This window comes from Oryx dammah, unplaced genomic scaffold, assembly GCF_014754425.2.
Source record: "Oryx dammah isolate SB20612 unplaced genomic scaffold, SCBI_Odam_1.1 HiC_scaffold_28, whole genome shotgun sequence".
Classification (NCBI taxonomy): Eukaryota; Metazoa; Chordata; class Mammalia; order Artiodactyla; family Bovidae; genus Oryx; species Oryx dammah.
In genome coordinates, this window is record NW_024070212.1 from 117,410,577 (window position 1) to 117,430,234 (window position 19,658).

General features: G+C 51.5%; 2 protein-coding genes across 2 annotated transcripts in view; one reads left to right on the forward strand and one right to left on the reverse strand.

Annotated features, from left to right (window-relative positions):
- GPC1 (glypican 1) overlaps positions 1–2,012 on the forward strand; it is a 27,071-nt gene extending 25,059 nt beyond the window's left edge. Inside the window, exon 9 of the mRNA XM_040232001.1 lies at positions 373–2,012. Within this exon, the coding sequence (XP_040087935.1) occupies positions 373–608 (236 nt within the window). The 3' untranslated portion in view covers positions 609–2,012. The remainder of the gene's footprint in view (positions 1–372) is intronic.
- Positions 2,013–2,582: 570 nt separating this feature from the next.
- ANKMY1 (ankyrin repeat and MYND domain containing 1) overlaps positions 2,583–19,658 on the reverse strand; it is a 51,848-nt gene continuing 34,772 nt past the window's right edge. The window contains exon 14 of the mRNA XM_040232002.1: positions 2,583–3,059. Coding sequence (XP_040087936.1) covers positions 2,926–3,059 — 134 coding nt within the window. The 3' untranslated portion in view covers positions 2,583–2,925. The remainder of the gene's footprint in view (positions 3,060–19,658) is intronic.

The window sequence follows — 19,658 nt, forward strand, 5'->3', positions numbered from 1 at the left end:
GGCAGGGCGGTGGAGCCCCGGGTGGGTGTGGGCAACAACCTGGACTTCCGGGACGCCAGTGAGGGCACCCGGGGTAGGCGTGGGGGTGCCAGGGAGCCCCAGCTGGGGAAGGGTGCAGGGTGAGGTAAGGCCCTAGATAGGGAAAGGTGGGCGGGGGGTCCCCCACCCTGGGGCCCAGGTGGCTCTGAAGGCCCGGCTGCTGCCCAACTGTGGTCCCGGTCCCCCACCCTGTCTCCAGCACGGCTGTGAGCTGGCCAGCACGTCCGCCCAGCCTCGGCAGGCTCCAGGAACTGCCGTCCCCAGTGCGGGAGGCCCAGGCAGAGGGTCGCGGCCCTCGGGGTCCCCCAGAACCTCCTCCCCTCTCCTCCCCAGGTGACGACGGCAGCGGCTCAGGGAGCGGCGAGGGCTGCCCAGACGAAGTGTGCGGCCGGAAGGTCGGCAGGAAGAGCGCCAGCTCGAGGACGCCGCTGACGCACGCCCTCCCGGGGCTGTCAGAGCGAGAGGGCCAGCAGACCTCGGCCTCGGCCCGCCCCCTGCCCCGCGCCAGCCCCTTGCTGCTCCTGGGGCTCGCCCTGGCCCTTCCAGCAGCCGCTCCCCGGGGGCGGTAACTGCCTCGGCCCCCGGGACCGCGGCCAAGGACTGACTTTGCCAAAACCCGCAGCAGACGATATTTAACTCCCTGGGCCGGGAGGCCCCGAAGTAGGACAGGAGGGGTCGCCGAGGGACCTGGCTTGTGACTGTGCTGGGGGCAGGGTGGGGGGCTTCGCCCGGCCCCCCGAGCTTTTACTTTTGTACGGGGCCCTCAGGTCAGGCGGGGACGGTGTCCCCCAAAAGCCATGCGTTTCAGAGGCCTCGAGGTGCCGCTGGCCATCTCCCCCCCCACCCCCTGCGGCACTGGGGCGGGTGAGGAGGCCGCCTGGCCGGTGTCCGGCTAAGTGCGGGCTGTGCCCTCCTCCCCTGCCAAGCACCTGGGGCTCAGGTGTCTGAAAGCCACGCCCAGTCCTCAGGCCCAAGAACCCCCCAGAGGGTGTCAGGGTTCCCAACAGTGGGCGAGCGGGGCCTTTGGGAATATGCATGAGCCCTGACCCCACCCCCCGGACCCCATGGGGGCCCCCTCTCAGAGGCGGCGCTGGACTGTGCTCCTGGCTGGCGGCGAGGCTGCCCCTGCCCTTCCCCACCCCCACCCAGACCAGGGCCACGTCCCAGCTCAGGACGACGCGGACCAGGGCCACAGCCGACCCCTGGCCACGGGGATGCTGGGTGGCTGGGGAAATCTGAGCTCAGGGCCAGCGAGACCCGGCGCCCACGCCGAGGGCCTTCCCTTCCCTGACCTTGCCGGCCGCAGGCCAGGGCGCTCGACAGTTAAGGGCTTTCCTAGCCGCACCTCCTCTACAGGCCCCTCCCGCCCTTCTCACCCAGAGCTGCCTTCTCGGCTCCTCCCCGGCTTCTGAGGGTCCCAGGTGGCCTTCTGAGGCCTGGGGTCTCTGCAGGCTCCTCCCCAGGCCGAGGCCCGCCCTCCTAAGCCCTGTCCACTGCAGGGTCTGGGGAGGGGCCGCTCCCTGCCAGAGAGGGCTCGGGTGGGGCAGGGTGGTCTTGAGGGTCGGGGATGCTGAGCCACGTAGCCACACCAACCTCCTGACCAGCTCCTGGGCCCGGAGAAGGCTGCTTCCTGCCGCTTTGCTTTTTCTCACCGGGTGGAAGGCTTCCGGGCTCTGGGACACGCGGGGTCTGGGGCTGCTCACACGAACACACCAACCCTATCAGAACCTTGTGCCGGGGCGGGGTCAGGCCAGGGCCCCCCTGCCTGCAGATGAGGGCCAGCTGGACTCTCGGCCCGGGGCAGCATCACCATGTGCCCAGATGGCCACTCGGGCCCGCCCTCCCTTCGTCTCTGGACAGGGCGGCCCTGTGTGGTCAGTGGCCGGGCCGGCTGCGTCTTGGGCCGCACGGCGTCTGCAGGTGACGTGTGTTCTTCGAGTCCTCGTATGAATAAAAGGCTGGAGACCGCGTGTTGCTGCAGTGATCGCGCTGTACCCCGCCTGGCAGCAGGTGTGTGCTGCCTCCCAGGCAGCAGGGCGTGCCCAGCACTCTGGGACCGGTGGGGAGGTGAGGGCGGGCTTGCACACGGGTCCCACCTGGTGGGGTGGCCCATGGCTGGACAGTGCCCGTCCTGCCCCCGGCCCGGGTCCTCCTGCCATCCACCCCCCGTTTTCCCTGCTCTGGACGCACACGTCTGGGCACGTCCAGGAAACTTCCCATTACCAGTTCCTGCTGAGCAGCCTGAGATACCCTGGAGGCTGCAGCGTGGGGGGACTAGCATCATCCCGTAGCTGGGCCCGGCCTGACATCCTCATGGTTTCATCAGCCCCCAGCGCCACAGAGAGAGCTCTGCCTAGCTGGCATCTCGCCAGAGCAGGGGCCCCTGCCCAGCTGCCCTGCCTGCCCAGGCAGAGTCCTGCACAACCCGAGTGATGCCAGCAGCCCTGCCCTTGTACCCCATGCGCCCTGCAGCACCAGTGGGGCAGCCTCTCCAGCATCAGCGCGTGCGGGGCCCAGACCCCGGCCAGAGGCTGCGGCAGAGGCACGAGCCACTGAGGGTCACTTTATTCAGGTGTCGCTGCCCACACTGGCTTGCTGCGCAAGGTTTCAACAAAGCTTCTTGGTTGTCGGGGCCCTGTAGCGCCGAGGGCCCCCAGCCTGGGGAGGGGCCGGGCAGCAGACTGGGAGGAGGCTTCCGTGGACCCCCCCAGGCAGCATGGGGTGCTCACCTGCCCGCCCCTGCTCGAGTCCTGACAGGCCCCTGAGTCCACCGGCCCAGCTCCTCCCGAGGCCGAGGTTGCTGTGAAGGCCTTCTTTCCTTGGCAGGCCAGGATGAAGACTTGGGGTGCTCTGGGAGCCCTGTGTGTCAGCGGGGCGCCCAGACGCTCACTCATGACTGTAGGTGGAGTATGACACGTGGCACCTGGACTTGCATGGAGGCTTCTGGGCCTCAGACCCCTGGGGCTCGTTGCAAAGTTGCTTCAGGGGTTTCTTTATGAACGTCATTGGGTACATTTTTCCTGTCAGGGAAAGGAGGACACAGGTAAGGCAGCATCCGGCCCAGGACAGCCCCCAGGTCAGGAGCGGAGGGGGCTGTCCTTGTCCCCGGAGGTCTCTCTGCCTTGTCGCTGAGCACTGGGCTCTCCCTGCTCTGGGTCAGGCCCAGGGCTACTCTTGAGCTCTCAGGCCCTGCCCACTCCAGGTCAGGTGCCGGTCAGTGAGAGGCTCCCTCCTTGCCTCCTGTCCCTGTTCATTTCTCGTGGGGATCCGGAAGTCACAGACATCCTGACCCACACTGATGAGCACAGAGCAGCCAGCACCTCGGAGCCACCTGTGCGTGGCCTGGGCACAGGTACACACTCAGGCATGTGGGTGTACACACATGAGTGTGTGCACACACGCAGGAATGCATTCTCCACTCCCCTCCAGGTGACACTCGGCATCCCTTTCCCTGGAGACAACCCCTCTGTCTAGAAGTGATGGTTATCATCACAGTGCTGCTACTCAGATTCTGAATGGAGAGCTGACTCTCCAACCCCGAGTCCCTAGTGAACAGTGGAAGGATTGGAACCAGGGTGTCTGTGTCCCTGTGAGAAAGTGAAGACATGGCAAGTCACATGTCAGAGCCATCAACGATGAGGCATGTGGGTGGGATCCCGGGGACCCCCAGCAGACGCCCCCTGCACAGCAGGGACTCCTTCCAGAGAGGACCCAGCCCTCTAAAGTGAAACCTGTGTGTGCCCGCTTAGTCGCTCAGTCATGTCTGACTGACCCCATGTACTGCAGCCCGCCAGGCTCCTCTCTCCATGGGGACTCTCCAGGCAAGAATACTGGAGTGGGTTGCCATTTCCTTCTCCAGGGGATCCTCCAACCCAGGGATCAAACCCAGGTCTCCCGTATCGCAGACGAATTCTTTACCGTCTGAGCTGCCAGGGAGGCCAGAGTGAAACCTCCAAGACCCTATTTGCCTCCTTCCTCTTCGGGGCCTAAAAAATAACAAGAACCTCCCCAGTTTCTATTATACTACAAACCTATTTCTATACCCAACCTGGGAAAACGAGAAAAACACCAGCAAGAAACTTATCAAAATTCTCAAAATATGCACCAGCACCTACCTGGGGAATCAGACCGACTGGGCTAAGATGAGAGTATCAAGGAAGAGGGGTAAGTATTCAGAAACGTCTATTTTGAAGAAGTCATAGCAGTATGCTAACTGTTGAAATGACCGCCTTCCTGGCAGACACATCAAAATGTTGGGCAAAATCAGTATTTATTAATATAAAGTCAATAGCCACCTGAGGTCACAGGGGACCTAAGTCCCACACACTTAAAAACACCTGTGTGGCCGTAGTGAGTGTGTGTGTGGATATCAGATGCAGCAGTATCTCCTTCAGGGCATCACAGGTGTGGAGCTGGCAGCCCTGTGCGGCCTGGACTGGGGGAGGGACAAAAAGTTCTCCCTGTGGGCAGAGGGGCCAGGAAAGCTTTGCTGCCAGGGCTCTGAGCAGAAGCGTCTCCCAGCAGTGTGGGCATCCCACAGATCCTCAGCTGACAGTGGAAAGGAGCAGATATGAAAGACCCATCAGATTCTTCCAGTGTCAGGCAGGATGTGATTCCCTCGCGGGGAGAGGGAACAGAAAATCCCTGGTGATAGAAGCTCAGGTTTTAAAATTCCAACATGCCAAAACATCCCAGCCGAGAGAGCGCCCCAAGAACATTAGGTATGATGGAAACCGGTGCAGTGGATAAAGTGTGTGCAGCAGCCGCCGGCACAGCCCAGAGGACACGGCCAGGCTCAGTTCAGACCTAGCTCTGCCGCCTAAGCTGCTGGCGCACAGGTCACGAGCCCCCACACGAGGACACGCCTTCAAAGCCGGCACAAATTTGCATAACTTCGTAGAGACAGAGAAAGCCAAACAACTGAGGACACAGAGGACCACGTTCCAAATAAGAGAACAGACGGAACCCCAGGGGGAGAAAGGCCCTGAAGAAACACGATGAGTAATTCACCAGATAAGAAGTTCAAAGCGACAGTCCAGAGAAATACTGACCAAGCTTGGGGAAAGAATTTAGGGACACAGTGAGAACTTCAACAAAGAACTAGAAAATACAAAGAAAAGAACCAACCAGAGCAAAAGAAGTCACGGAAATGAAAATCACTGCAGGGAGCCAACCGTGGACGAGCTGACACAGAAGGACACACGGGTGGCCCGGAAGACCGTCACGGGGGCCACCCAGCCAGAACAGCGGGGAGAAAGCATCTCTTAAAATGAGGACAGTTTAAAGAGCCTCTGGGACAACAGCACGCATACTCACATTCACACTAGGGGTCCCAGAAGAAGAGGAGAGAGAAAAGGGGCAGAAAACGTACTTGATAAAATGATGGCTGAAAACATCCCTTTCCTGAAGAAGGAAGCCGATATCCAGGTAAAGGCCACGAAGGGTCCCAAACAAGACGAACAAGAGAGACACGCACCAAGACGTATCATAAGTAAGATGGCGAAGGGTAAAGGCAAAGAGAGAACTTTAAAGGCAGCAAGAGAAAAAGAGCCTCAAACAAGGGAACCTCCATAAGGCTATCAGCGGATGTTTCACTGGAAACTTTGCAGGCCGGAAGAGAGCGGCATGATGTAGTTAGAGTATTGAAAGGGAGAACCTACAACCAAAGGTACTCCACCTAACAATCACCACTCAGAACTGAAGAAGAGTTCCTCAGACAAGCAAAAACTGAGAGTCTGCCACCACTGAACTAGCCTCACAAGAAATGTTCAGGGGCCCTCTTTAATCGAAAAAAGAAAAGGAAAAGGCCCTAAAAGGAAATAAAATCTATGAAGGAAAAATATTTCACGGGAAAGGCAAATATATAGTAAAGGCAGTGGATCAGCCACTTAAAATTTAAGCTAGTACAAAGGTTAAAAGACAAAATCATAAAATTAACTACATATATCTACAATGAGGACTTAAGAGACACGCAGAAAGATGTAAAATATGACATCAGAACATAAAATTGTGGAGTAGGGGAGTGAAAAAATGTAGTTTTTAGAATGTGTCTGAATTAAAATATGGTTATCAGGGTAAAACAAATTAGAGATATAGACAGGTACAGACACAGTTACACAGAGACATATATATGAACCTCCCAGAAACAGCAAAGCACAACCCTACAACAGATACACACAAAAAAAGAGAAAGGAACGCAAACATAACATTAAAGAAAGTTATCAAACCACAAGGGGCGAGAAAGACTAAAAAAAGGAGAGATCAGAGAAGAACTACAAGACAACTGGAGAATAAGTAACAGAATGGCGGTGAGTGCACAGCCGTCACTAATCAACTCCGTTAAAAAGACGTGACGCAGCTGAACGTGCTTGTCTTGTTTGCTTTAAACTATCCATATGCTGCCCATAGGAGATTCATCTCGGAACTAAAGACACACAGACTGGAAATGAAAGAATGGAAACAGATATTCCTTGAAGACAGATACAAAAAGAGAGGTGGGGCAGTAATACACACAATTAGACAAAACGGAATTTAAACCAAAGTCTACAACAGAAGACAAAGGAGGGCATCGAACAATGATACAGTAACTACTCCAAGAACAGGACATGATGTTCATAAACATATGTATATGCTCCCGACATACGAGCACCTCAAACATATAAAGCAAATGTTAAGACGGAGAAAACCATACAGTGATACCTGCCATACATTAAGGGACTGTTCATCCAGACGGAAAATCAACAAGGAAGCAAGGGCCTCGAATGACACACTCAGCCAAACAGGCTTGATAGATGTCTATTGAACATTCCATCCCAAAACAGCAGAATACACCTCTTCAAGTGCATGGGAAGCATTCTCCAGGACAGATGACACACTAGGCCACAAAACAAAGTCTCAACAGATTTATGGAGACTGAAATGGTGTCAGGCATCTTTTCTGAAAACAGTCGTATGAGATTAGTACTCTACCACAGGAAGAAAGTGGGTAAAAAACATGGAGCCTGACCGCCATGCTACTGAAAAAGAAACAGAGTCCATGAAGAAACCAAAGAAAAAAGCACCTCAAAGTGAATGAAAATAGAAACATAGCTTTCCAAAATCTGTGGAATGAAGCAAAGCAGTTCTAAGAGGGAAATTTATAGCAACACAGGCCTTTGCTGTTGTTCAGGCATTAAGTCCTGTCCAAATCTTTGCAACCCCACGGCTTGCCGCACACTAGGCTTCCTGTCCATCACAATCTCCTGGAGTTTGCCCAAACTCTTGTTCATTGAGTTGGTGATGCTCTCCAACTATTTCATCCTCTGTCTCATCCCCTTCTCCTCCTGCCCCCAGCAGCAGGGTCTTTCCCAGCATCCGGGTCTTTTCCAGTGAGTCAGCTCTTCACATCAGGTAGCCAAGTACTGCAGCTTCATCATCAGTCCTTCCAACAAATATTCAGGGTTAATTTCCTTTAGGACTGACTGGTTGGATCTCCCTGCTGCCCAAGGGACTCTCAGGAGTCCTTCAGCCCCACAATTCAAAAGCATCAAATCTTCAGGGCTCAGCCCTCTTTATGGTCCAACTCTCACATCTGTACATGACTAGTGGGAAAACCATAGTTTTGACTAGAAGGACCTTTGTTGGCCAAGTGATACCTCTGCTTTTTAACATGCTGTCTAGGTTTATCATAGCTTTCCTTCCTAGGAGCACCCTTTAATTTCATGGCTGCAGTCACTGTCCACAGTGATTTTGTAGCCGAAGAAAATAAAATCTGTCACTGTTTCCACTTCCCCTTCTATTTGCCATGACTGGATGCCTTGATCTTAGTTTTCATAATGTTGCATTTTAAGCCAGCTTTTTCACTCTCCTCTTTCACCTTCATCAAGAGGCTCTTAAGTTCCTCTTCATTTTCTGCCATTAGAGTGATACCATCTGCATATCTGAGGTTGGTGATATTTCCCCTGGCAATCTTGATTCCAGCTTGTGATTCATCCTGGCAGGTGTTCTGCATGCTATAATTTGTATATAAGTTAAATAAGCAGGGTGACAACATACAGCCTTGACATACTCCTTTCCCAGTGTTGACCAGTCCATTGCTACATGGCTGGTTCTAACTGCTGCTGCTTATCCTGCAAAGAGGCTTCTCAAGGGACAGGTAAAGTGGTCTGGTATTCCCATCTCTTTAAGAATCTTCCACAGTTTGGTGTGATCCACACAGTCAAATGGAGCAGATGTAGATGTTTTTCTGGAATTCTTTGCTTTCTCTCTGATCCAAGGAATGTTGGCAATTTGATCTCTAGTTCCTCTGCCTTTTCTATATCCAGCTTGTACATCTGGAAGTTCTCAGTTCATATACTGTTGAAGCCTAACTTGAAGGATTTTGAGCATGACCTTGCTAGCATGTGAAATGAGTGCAACTGTGTGGTAGTTTGAACATTCTTTGGGATTGGAATGAAAACTGACCTTGTCCAGTCCTGTGGCCACGGCTGAGTTTTCCAAATTTGCTGCCATATTGAGTGCAGCACTTTCACAGCATCATCTTTTTGGATTTTAAGTAGCTCAGCTGGAATTCCATCACCTCCACTAGCTTTGTTTATAGTAATGCTTCCTAAGGCCCACTTGACTTCACACTCCAGGACGTCTGGCTCTAGGTGAGTGGTTATCCAGGTCATTAAGACCTTTCTTACAGTTCTGTGTATTGTTGCCACCTCTTCTTAATCTCTTCTGCTGCTGTTAGGTCCTAACCTTTCTGTCCTTTATTGTCCCCATCTTTGCATGCAATGTTCCCTTGATATCTATCTCCAGTTTTCTTGACGAGATCTCTTTCTCATTCTATTGTTTTCTTCTCTTTCTCTGCACTGTTCACTTACAGCTTTCTTATCTCTCCTTGCTGTTCTCTGGAACTCTGCATTCAGTTAGGTACATCTTTCCCTCTCTCCCTAGGCTTTCACTTCTCTTCTTTTCTCAGCTATCTGTAAAGCCTCCTCAGACAAACACTTTTTGGTTTTGGTCACTGCCTCTTATATAATGTTATGAACCTTTGTCCATAGTCGTTCAGGCATTCTGTCTACCACATCTAATCTCTTGAATCTATTTGTCACCTCCAGTGTATAATCATAAGAGATTTGATTTAGGTCATATCTGAATGGTGTAGTGGTGTTCCCTCCTTTAGTCAACTTAAGCCTGAATTCTGCAATACTTCAGTTCAGTTGCTCAGTCTTCTCTGATCCTTTGAGACCCCATGGACTGCAGCACGCCAGGCCTCCCTGTCCATCACCAACTCCCAGTCTACCCAAACTCATTTCCATTGAGCTGGTGATGCCATCCAGCCATCTCATCCTGGGTCGTCCCCTTCTCCTCCTGCCCCCAGTCCCTCCCAGCATCAGAGTCTTTTCCAATGAGTCAACTCCTCGCATGAGGTGGCCAAAGTACTGGAGTTTCAGCTTCAGCATCATTCCCTCCAGTGAACACCCAGGACTGATCTCCTTTAGGATGGACTGGTTGGATCTCCTTGCAGTCCAAGGGACTCTCAAGAGTCTTCTCCAACACCACAGTTCAAAAGCATCAATTCTTCGGTCCTCAGCTTTCTTCACAATCCAACTCTCACATCCATACACGACCACTGGAAAAACCATAGCCTTGACGAGATGGACCTTTTTTGACAAAGTAATGTCTTTGCTTTTGAATATACTATCTAGGTTGGTCATAACTTTCCTTCCAAGGAGTAAGCGTCTTTTAATTTCATGGCTGCAATCCCCATCTGCAGTGATTTTGGAGCCCCCAAAAAATAAAGTCTGACACTGTTTCCACTGTTTCCCCATCTTTTTGCCATGAAGTGATGGGACCAGATGCCATGGTCTTCGTTTTCTGAATGTTGAGCTTTAAGCCAACTTTTTCACTCTCCTCTTTCACTTTCATCAAGAGGCTTTTTAGTTCCTCTTCACTTTCTGCCATAAGGGTGGTGTCATCTGCATAGCTGAGGTGATTGATATTTCTCCCAGCAATCTTGATTCCAGCTTGTGCTTCTTCCAGCCCAGCGTTTCTCATGATGTCCTCTGCAATAAGGAGTTCATAATCTGAGCCAGAGTCGCTCCAGTTGGCACTACGCAAAGAAGCAAACAGACAAAATAAACTCTCAAATAAACCACCTAGCTTTCCACTTAAAAGATTAGAAAAAGAAGACTGAAGTCCAAACTTAACAGAGGAAGGAAATAATAAAGGTGAGAGTGGAGATGAATAGAGTAGAGACCAAAAAGTGTTAGAAAAGATCAATAAAAATAACAGCTGGTTTTTTGAAAAGATAAAATTGATAAACCTATAGCCAGAATTATCAAGGGAAAAAAGGGTGGCCCAAATTTTAAAACTTATAAATGAAAGAGAAGTTATAACCAATATCTGAAAAATACACACCATCATATGGAAACACTATGAACAGTTATATACCAACAAGTTGCACAACTTAGAACAAATGGATAAGTTCCTTGAAACACAATCTTCCAAGACTGAATCAGGAAGAAATAGAAAATCTGACCAGACTGACTACTAGCAATGAAAGTGAATCAGTAATTTAAAAACTCCCAATAAATAAAATTCCAGGGCTAAATGACTTCACAGTTGAATTCTATCAAACATTTTTAAACGTGGTAACACCTGTCCTTCTCAAACTATTCCAAAAAACTGAAGCAAAGGGAACACTTCCAAACTCATTCTATGAGGCCAGCCTCACTCTGATATCAAAACCAGACAAACTCACTATAAAAAGAGAAAATTACCAACTAATATCCCTGATGAACAAAGATGCAAATAGTCTCAACAAAGTATTATCAAATTGAATTCAACAAAAAATAAATATGATCAAACATCATTATCAAGTAGGATTTATTCCAGGGATGCAAAAAAGTTTCAGTATATGCAAATCAATCAGCATGAAACACCACATTAGCAAAACAAAGGATAAAAATCACGTGATCATCTCAGTAAATAACTAACCAAAAAAGCATCTGACAAAATTCAATACCCAATTGTGATTTAAAAAAAAACAAACTCTCAACAAAATTGCTATAGAGGGAATGTACCTCAACATAAAGACCATCTAAGACAAACTCACAGCTAACATCATAGTCAATGGTGAAAATCCAAAAGCTTTTCTTTTCACCATTTCTATTTAACACAGTATCGGAAGACACAGCACTCAGACAACAAAAGGCATCCAAACTGGAGCAAAGAAGGAAAACTGTCACCGTTTACAGATGACTTGATGCTATACAGAGAAAACCCTAAAGACTCCACCAACAAACCGTTAGAAATATTATAATAAATACAGTAAACTTGCAGCATACAAAATTACTATTCAGAGTTCTGTTGCTTTCCTATACACTAACAATGAATTGTCAGAAAGAGAAAATAAGAAAACAATCTCATTTACAATCAAGTTGATAAGATAAAGCTCCTAGAATAAATGTAACCAAGAAAGGAAAATACCTGTACTGTGAAAACTATAAGACACTGAGGAAGGACGTTGAAGACCATACATATAAACGGAAAGCTATCACTTGCACATGGATTAGTAGAGTTAATATGTTAAAATGACCATACAACCCAAAGCAGTCTACAAAGTCAATGCAATCTCTGTCAAATACCAATGACATTTTTTTTTCATTGAAATAGAGAAAATGATTCCTGCATGTGTATGGAATCATAAAAGACTTCAAATAGCCAAAGCAATCTTGAGAAAGAAGAAAGAAGGCATCACACGTCTTGACTTCAAACTATATTTCAAAGCTATAATAATGGGGGAAAGACGGACTCTTCAAACAGTGGTGTCGGGAAAACCAGGCAGCTACAGGTAAAACCATCGAGCTGGACCACTATGTCACACCACACACGAAATCAAAACAGACTAAAGACCTGAAAGTTAAGACCTGAGACCACACAACTCCGAGAAGAAAACACAGGCAGTGTTGTCTCTGATATCATCATCCTTAACAATACTTTTACGGATCCGTCTCTTCAGGCAAAGGCTTTTAAAAAAGCAAAATTAATCAAATGGGACTACTTCAAGCTAAAAAGCTTTTGCACAGTGAAGGAAACCATCACCAAGATGAAAAGGCCACCTACTGAACAGGAGAAGATATTTGTAAATGATATGTCTGATGAGGCATTACTACCCGAAACATATAAACAACTCATACAAGTCAATATGTTTTAAAAGCCCGATCTGATTTTAAAGTGGGCAGAGGACTTGAATAAGCATGTTCCAAAGCAGACAGACAAACGGCCAACATACACACAAAAAGATGCTCAGTATCACTAACCAGCAGGGAAATTCAAATCAAAAACTCCGTGAGATACTACTTCACACCTGTCAAAATGGCCATCATCAAAAGACAATAAATACGTGTTGGCGGGGATGTGGAGAAGACGCAACCCTCAGGCACTGTTGGTGGGAATGGAAATTGGTGTGGCCACTATGGAAAATAGCATGCATTAAAAATTAAAAACAGAACTATGATACAACCTATCAATCCCCCTTAGGTATTTATAATCCAAAGAAAAGGAAAACACTAATTTGAAAAGACATATGCACCCCAAAGATGCTGGGAAAGATGGAAGGCAAAAGGAGAAGAGGGTGGCAGAGGATGAGTTGGTGAGATGGCATCACCAACTCGATGGACATGAGTTTGAGCAAGCTCCAGGAGTTGGTGATGGACAGGGAAGCCTGGCGTGCTGCAGTCCATAGGGTTGCAAAGAGTTGGACACAACTTAGCAACTCAACAATGACAAAACACGCCAATATTCACAGAAGCAATATTTACAACAGCCAAGATATGGAAGCAATCTAAGTACCCACTGACAGATGAACATAAAGAAAGTGTGGCCTATTTGTACAACGGAATACTGTTGTGGCTGTTCAGCTGCCAAGCGGTGTCCAGCTCTTTGCGACTCCATGGACTGCAGCATGCCATACTTACAGCTGGGGGGCTTTGCAGCCTGGAAGGACACCTGAAGCTCCAGGACACACAAACCTGCCTTCTGCCTCCTTCCTGAGACTCATCCTGCCGCTCCCCACCTCTGCAGAACACAGAATGCTGGGTTCTGGGCAGAATCCTGACACCCACAAATTCCAGGCCCTTTATGTCAGCCAGCAACATTCCAGGCCCAGTGCCACTGCCCTTGCCCATCCCATCTGCCCCCCAGGCTGCACCCGTTTGGGGTCCCCTGACCACCCCAGCTCCAGCTCCCCGGCCATCTCCTCCCGAGGTTCCCCTGACCTTATCTGGCCCAGGCCCCAGCCTCCATCCCCAGCACCGCCCCTCCCCTCATGCTGAGGACATGGGCTCCCCGAGTAGAGTACTGTCCCCATGGCCCGCCCCCCAGGCCCTGACTCCCCTGCTAGAAGAGGGGCCCATCAACCACTCTCCCCGGCCCCCTCGCTCCACCTCTGGAGCTCACCTGCTCTGGGGCACGCCCCCCTCGGGCACCGCCTGCCTGCTCGCTGTCCCCTCCGCCTGCACCCCCGTCTGTCCCCCATCCTCCCCCACCATCCTCATGACCGAGTCTGGACTCTGAAGGCCACCCTGGCCCCGCGCTCTGCAGTCGCCCACGATCACCCTGGGACACCACGCCCTCCCGCGGTCCTGCCTTCCACCTGCCCCACCTCAGCTGCCCTCGGGGCGGGTCTGGGGCAGGGGCCAGGACTTCTCCTCCCAGCCTGAAGGAGGGCTGGAGTCCAGGTGGGTGGACGAGAGAAGCCTGGGAGGCAGGGAAGTGAGAGTGAGGGTCCTGGAGGGCAGGGTGAGGGGGCATCGGGCACACCCTCGAGCTGGAGTGTCGGGGAGACCAGGTTGGGGAGGGGAGGGCGAAGCGGAGGGGGCCTCGGACCACTCACTCCCCGCAGACCGACTCCTCAGCAGCTGTCTGGAAAGGCGGCTCCAGGGAACCCGGCCCGCCAGCCACGTGGCATGACCCTCTACACACTCACAGGCGCACGTGGACGCACACACTCACACATGCCTCGGCCTCAGTTGAACCAGGCAGGAGAAGCCCCAACCCGCCATGCCCCGTCTCCCCTTCCTGCGTCTGTGGGCGGCCCCCTCTCCTGTCCCTCCCTCCCCTCCCCCTCTCTCACCCCTCCCTCCCCTGCCCCTCCCCGTCCCCACTTTTCTCCGCAGCCCCGCCTCCCAGATGCTCCCACACACTGACTATTTCTGCACTGAACTCTGACCCCTGAAACCCCCCTGACCAAACCTTGACCCCCATCAGTCACTTTGACCCCTGCTTATCACTGCCATGTGGTCCCCACTGCCTCTTGGTGGGCTGGCTCTCTCCTCTCCCTGACGCTCAGCCAAGCACCTAAGGGACCAGACCAGGCCGGTGCTCAGCCCAGCTCCTGGCAGGCAGCCTGAGCAGAGGAGCACCGCTCCCCAGGGACCTGGCATGTCCCCCACCCACCCACCTCCAGCAGGTGACAGACCATCCCCCATGACGATGACGGGCTGCGGCCACAAGTGAAGGTCTGTAGGCTCCCCTGGGGCCCAGGCTGTGGGGGATAGGTGGGGCTGCCCTGGCCTGCTGCGAGCCCTCCCTCTTGCAGCCTGAGTGACTGCAGCTCCAAGTTCTCAGAGAGCTAAGGGGCCGCGTGGCCCGCCCAGCAACCAGAGAAGGGAGGCAGGATATGGGCGCCTCCTCTCACTCAGAGGGCAGAAGCCAGGGGAGGGCCTCGGTAACAGCACAGGACTTTCTGGAAAGGAAGCTTGGCTTTGCAGGAGCCCCAGGGATGGGTGACATCCACTTTGCTCCACGCACACTGGCAGTGCCAGGCCCCTACACAGTCTGAGTCTGTCCATGGGAGAGAGGAGCCCAGCCCGAACCGTCCCCACATCCGAAATCCCAACCAGCTGCCCAAGGCACTCGGGATCTGAGGGGGCGGCCGTCCACTTGGCTGCAACCCCGCTCCAGCCGGAGTCTCTGTGGACGGCAATGAGGGAGGGGAGCATCCAGCAGGGAGGATCTCGGGCCGGAGCTGGGCACAGACGAGGGCTGACAGAGCACGCGCTCCCATCACCACGGTGACCCCCAGGGGCGAGGCAGGAGGCACTGAGCTTCCAGGAGAGAGAGGGAGGTGAGCACAGCCCTGGCCTGTGGCCTGAGGGTGGCGGGGCTGGGGAGACGGTGCCCTGCCCAAGTGAAAACACACAGGGGCACAGCACCCGCTCAGGAGCAAGGTAACGGAGCAGGGTGCAGTCCACGGGGAGGAGAGACGCGAGCCGGCACGACTGACTTCAGCGCGGCAACCACAGGAAGGCAGGCCGTGAGCCCTGCTGTTAAACCAGAAGCCGAGAGCACTCCTGGGAAGTCACAGAGGGCGCAGCATCTACCGCGGCCTCGACCAGCGAGCCCGGGAAGGGATGGACCGGGCGTCACGGGCCGCAGAGCCCACGGCTGACCGCCCAGAGAGCCAGGGACGAGCGGCGGCCACAGCGGCCTGCGCGCCTGCACGCTGGGGACCTGCGGCCGGGCCCCCAGGGACAGCAATGGGGCTCGCCGCGGCAGCTGCGGGTCAGCCGCGGACACCACTCCTGCCCTGGCCCAGGCCGGCAGCTGTGGCCTTCTCCACACCAGGGCTCTGCCTCCTGGAACGTGGGCCCCGTGGAGCAGGGACTGGTGTCCTTGGCCTCTGCAGGGTCCTGGGAGCCCAGCACACGCCGTGCAGCACAGAGGCACTCAGGGCACAGGTTCACCACAGGGGAGTGGGCGTCGTCTCGGGGGCGGCAGGGGGCACAAGGGGACGCACTGCTGAGGCAGCGTCAGGGAGCCTACGACGAAGGCGGAGCTGAGCAGCTGAAGGCTGGGTGCAAGGTGTGAAAGCGGACGACGGTGATTCCCACGTGATGGAAAGGATCAAACGATGCAACACACGGTTGACTGGAAAACAACACATGAAAGATGGCAACTGTCTCAGAAACTAAACACTGAAAATAATTACAGCGCCCGACAAGACATTCTCGGACCTGACACGCAATCGACCGAGTGAGCAGAGACAACACACAGTGCATCTCAGAGCAGGAGCTCCGGTGCCGCCGTCCCGGGCAGTGGGGCCAGCACCCAGGACAGGCAGCAGATGGAAGGGGACAATCAGTCACCACTAACCCTGGGAAGTGGGCTCCAGCCAGGCGGCGCTCATGCCCTGCACCAGTCACTAGGCTGACTATACAGTTACAGGTTCAGTTCAGTTCAGTCGCTCAGTCGTGTCCGACTCTTTGCAACCCCATGAACCGCAGCACGCCAGGCCTCCCTGTCCATCACCAACTCCCGGAGCTTACTCAAACTCATGTCCATCGAGTCGGTGATACCATCCAACCATCTCATCCTCTGTCGTCCCCTTCTCTTCCCACCTTCAATCTTTCCCAGCATCAGGGTCTTTTCCAGTGAGTCAGTTCTTCACATCAGGTGGCCAAAGTATTGGAGTTTCAGCTTCAACATCAGCCCTTCCAATGAATATTCAGGATTGATTTCCTTTAGGATGGACTGGTTGGATCTCCTTGCTGTCCAAGGGACTCTCAAGAGTCTTCTCCAACACCACAGTTCAAAAGCATCAATTCTTTGGCACTCAGCTTTATTTATGGTCCAACACTCACATGCATATATGACCACAGGAAAAACCATAGCTTTGACTAGACAGACCTCTGTCAGCAAAGTAATCTCTCTGCTTTTTAATATGCTGTCTAGGTTGGTCATAACTTTTCTTCCAAGGAGCAAGTGTCTTAATTGCATGGCTGCAATCACCATCTGCAGTGATTCTGGAGCCCCAAAAAACAGTCTCTCACCGTTTGCACTGTTTGCCCATCTATTTGCCATGAACTGATGGGACTGGATGCCATGATCTTCGTTTTCTGAATGTTGAGCTTTAAGCCAACTTTTTCACTCTCCTCTTTCACTTTCATCAAGAGGCTTTTTAGCTCCTCTTCACTTTCTGCCATAAGGGTGGTGTCATCTGCATATCTGAGGTTATTGATATTTCTCCCGGCAATCTTAATTCCAGCTTGTGCTTCATCCAGTCCAGCATTTCTCATGATGTACTCTGCATATAAGTTAAATAAGCAGGGTGACAATATGCAGCCTTGACGTACTCCTTTTCCTATTTGGAACCAGTCTGTTGTTCCATGTCCAGTCTAACTATTGCTTCCTGACCTGCATACAGATTTCTCAAGACGCAGGTTAGATGGTCTGGTATTCCCATCTCTCTCAGAATTTTCCACAGTTTATTGTGATCCACACAGTCAAAGGCTTTGGCATAGTCAATAAAGCAGAAATAGATGTTTCTCTGGAACTCTCTTGCTTTTTCCATGATCCAGCGGATGTTGGCAATTTGATCTCTGGTTCCTCTGCCTTTTCTAAATCCAGCTTGAACATGAGGGAGTTCACGGTTCATGTATTGCTGAAGCCTGGCTTGGAGAATTTTGAGCGTTACTTTACTAGCATGTGAGATGACTGCAATTGTGTGGTAGTTGGAGCATTCTTAGGCATTGCCTTTCTTTGGGATTGGAATGAAAACTGACCTTTTCCAGTCCTGTAGCCACTGCTGAGTTTTCCAAATTTACTGGCATATTGAGTGCAGCACTTTCACAGCATCATCTTTCAGGAGTTGAAACAGCTCCACTGGAATTCCATCACTTCCGCTAGCTTTGTTCCTAATGATGCTTTCTAAGGCCCACTTGACTTCATATCCAAGAGGTCTGGCTCTAGGTAAGTGATCACAGCATTGTGATTATCTGGGTTGTGAAGATCTTTTTTGTATAGTTCTTCTGTGTATTCTTGCCACCTCTTCTTAATATCTTCTGCTTCTGTTAGGTCCATACCATTTCTGTCCTTTCTTGTGCCCATTTTGCATGAAAATTTCCCTTGTTATCTCTAATTTTCTTGAAGAGATTTCTAGTTTTTCCCATTCTGTTGTTTTTCTCTATTTCTTTGTATTGATCACTGAGGAAGGCTTTCTTATCTCTCCTTGCTATTCTTTGGAACTCTGCATTCAGATGCTTATATCTTTCCTTTTCTCCTTTGCCTTTCACTTCTTTTCATAGCTATTTGTAAGGCCTCCTCAGACAATCATTTTGCTTTTTTGCATTTCTTTTTCTTGGGGATGGTCTTGATCCCTGTCTCCTGTACAATGTCACGAACCTCTGTCCATAGTGCATCAGGCACTCTGTCCATCAGATCTAATCCCTTAAATCTATTTCTCACTTCCACTGTATAATCGTAAGGGATTTAAGTCATACCTGAATGCTCTAGTGGTTTTCCCACTTTCTTCAATTTAAGTCTGATTTTGGCAATAAGGAGTTCATGATCTGAGCAGTCTTGTTTTTGCTGACTGTATAGAGCTTCTCCATCTTTGGCTGCAAAAAATATAATCAAGCTGATTTGGGTATTGACCATCTGGTGATGTCCATGTGTAGAGTATTCTCTTGCGTTGATGGAAGAGGGTGTTTCCTATGACCAGTGCATTCTCTTGGCAAAACTCTATTGCCTTTGCCCTGCTTCATTCTGTAGTCCAAGGCCAAATTTGCCTGTTACTCCAGGTGTCTCTTGACTTCCTACTTTTGCACTCCATTCCCCTATAATAAAAATCTTTTTGGGGTGTTAGTTCTAGAAGGTCTTGTAGGTCTTTACAGAACCATTCAACTTCAGCTTCTTCAGCGTTACTGGTTGGGGCACAGACTTGGATAACTGTGATATGGAATGGTTTGCCTTGGAAATGAACAGAGATCATTCTGTCGTTTTTGAGATTGCATCCAAGTACTACATTTCAGACTCTTGTTGACCATGATGGCTACTCCATTTCTTCTAAGGGATTCCTGCCCGCAGTAGTAGATATAATGGTCATCTGAGTTAAATTCACCCATTCCAGTCCATTTTTCTTCGCTGATTCCTAGAATGTCGATGTTCACTCTTGCCATCTCCTGTTTGACCACTTCCAATTTGCCTTGATTCATGGTCCTGACATCCCAGGTCCCTATGCAATATTGCTCTTTACAGCATCGGACCTTGCTTCTATCACCAGTCACATCCACAACTGGGTATTGTTTTTGCATTGGCTCCATCTCTTCATTCTTTCTGGAGTTATTTCCCCACTGACCTCACAGGCATTGGAGGGATTGTGAGGAGACACCCCATGTCCAAGGGCAAAGGAGAAGCCATAGAGATGGTGGGAGGGGCAAAAGGTGTTTGGAATCATCCCCACACCTGGGAGTCATCCCCACACCTGGGAGTCATCCCCACACCTGGGAGTCATCCCCACACCTGGGAGTCATCCCCACACCTGGGAATCGTCCCCACACCTGGGAATCGTCCCCACACCTGGGAATCATCCCCACACCTGGGAATCATCCCCACACCTGGGAGTCATCCCCACACCTGGGAATCTCCCCACACCTGGGAGTCGTCCCCACACCTGGGAGTCGTCCCCACACCTGGGAGTCGTCCCCACACCTGGGAATCGTCCCCACACCTGGGAATCATCCCCACACCTGGGAGTCGTCCCCACACCTGGGAATCGTCCCCACACCTGGGAATCTCCCCACACCTGGGAGTCGTCCCCACACCTGGGAGTCATCCCCACACCTGGGAGTCGTCCCCACACCTGGG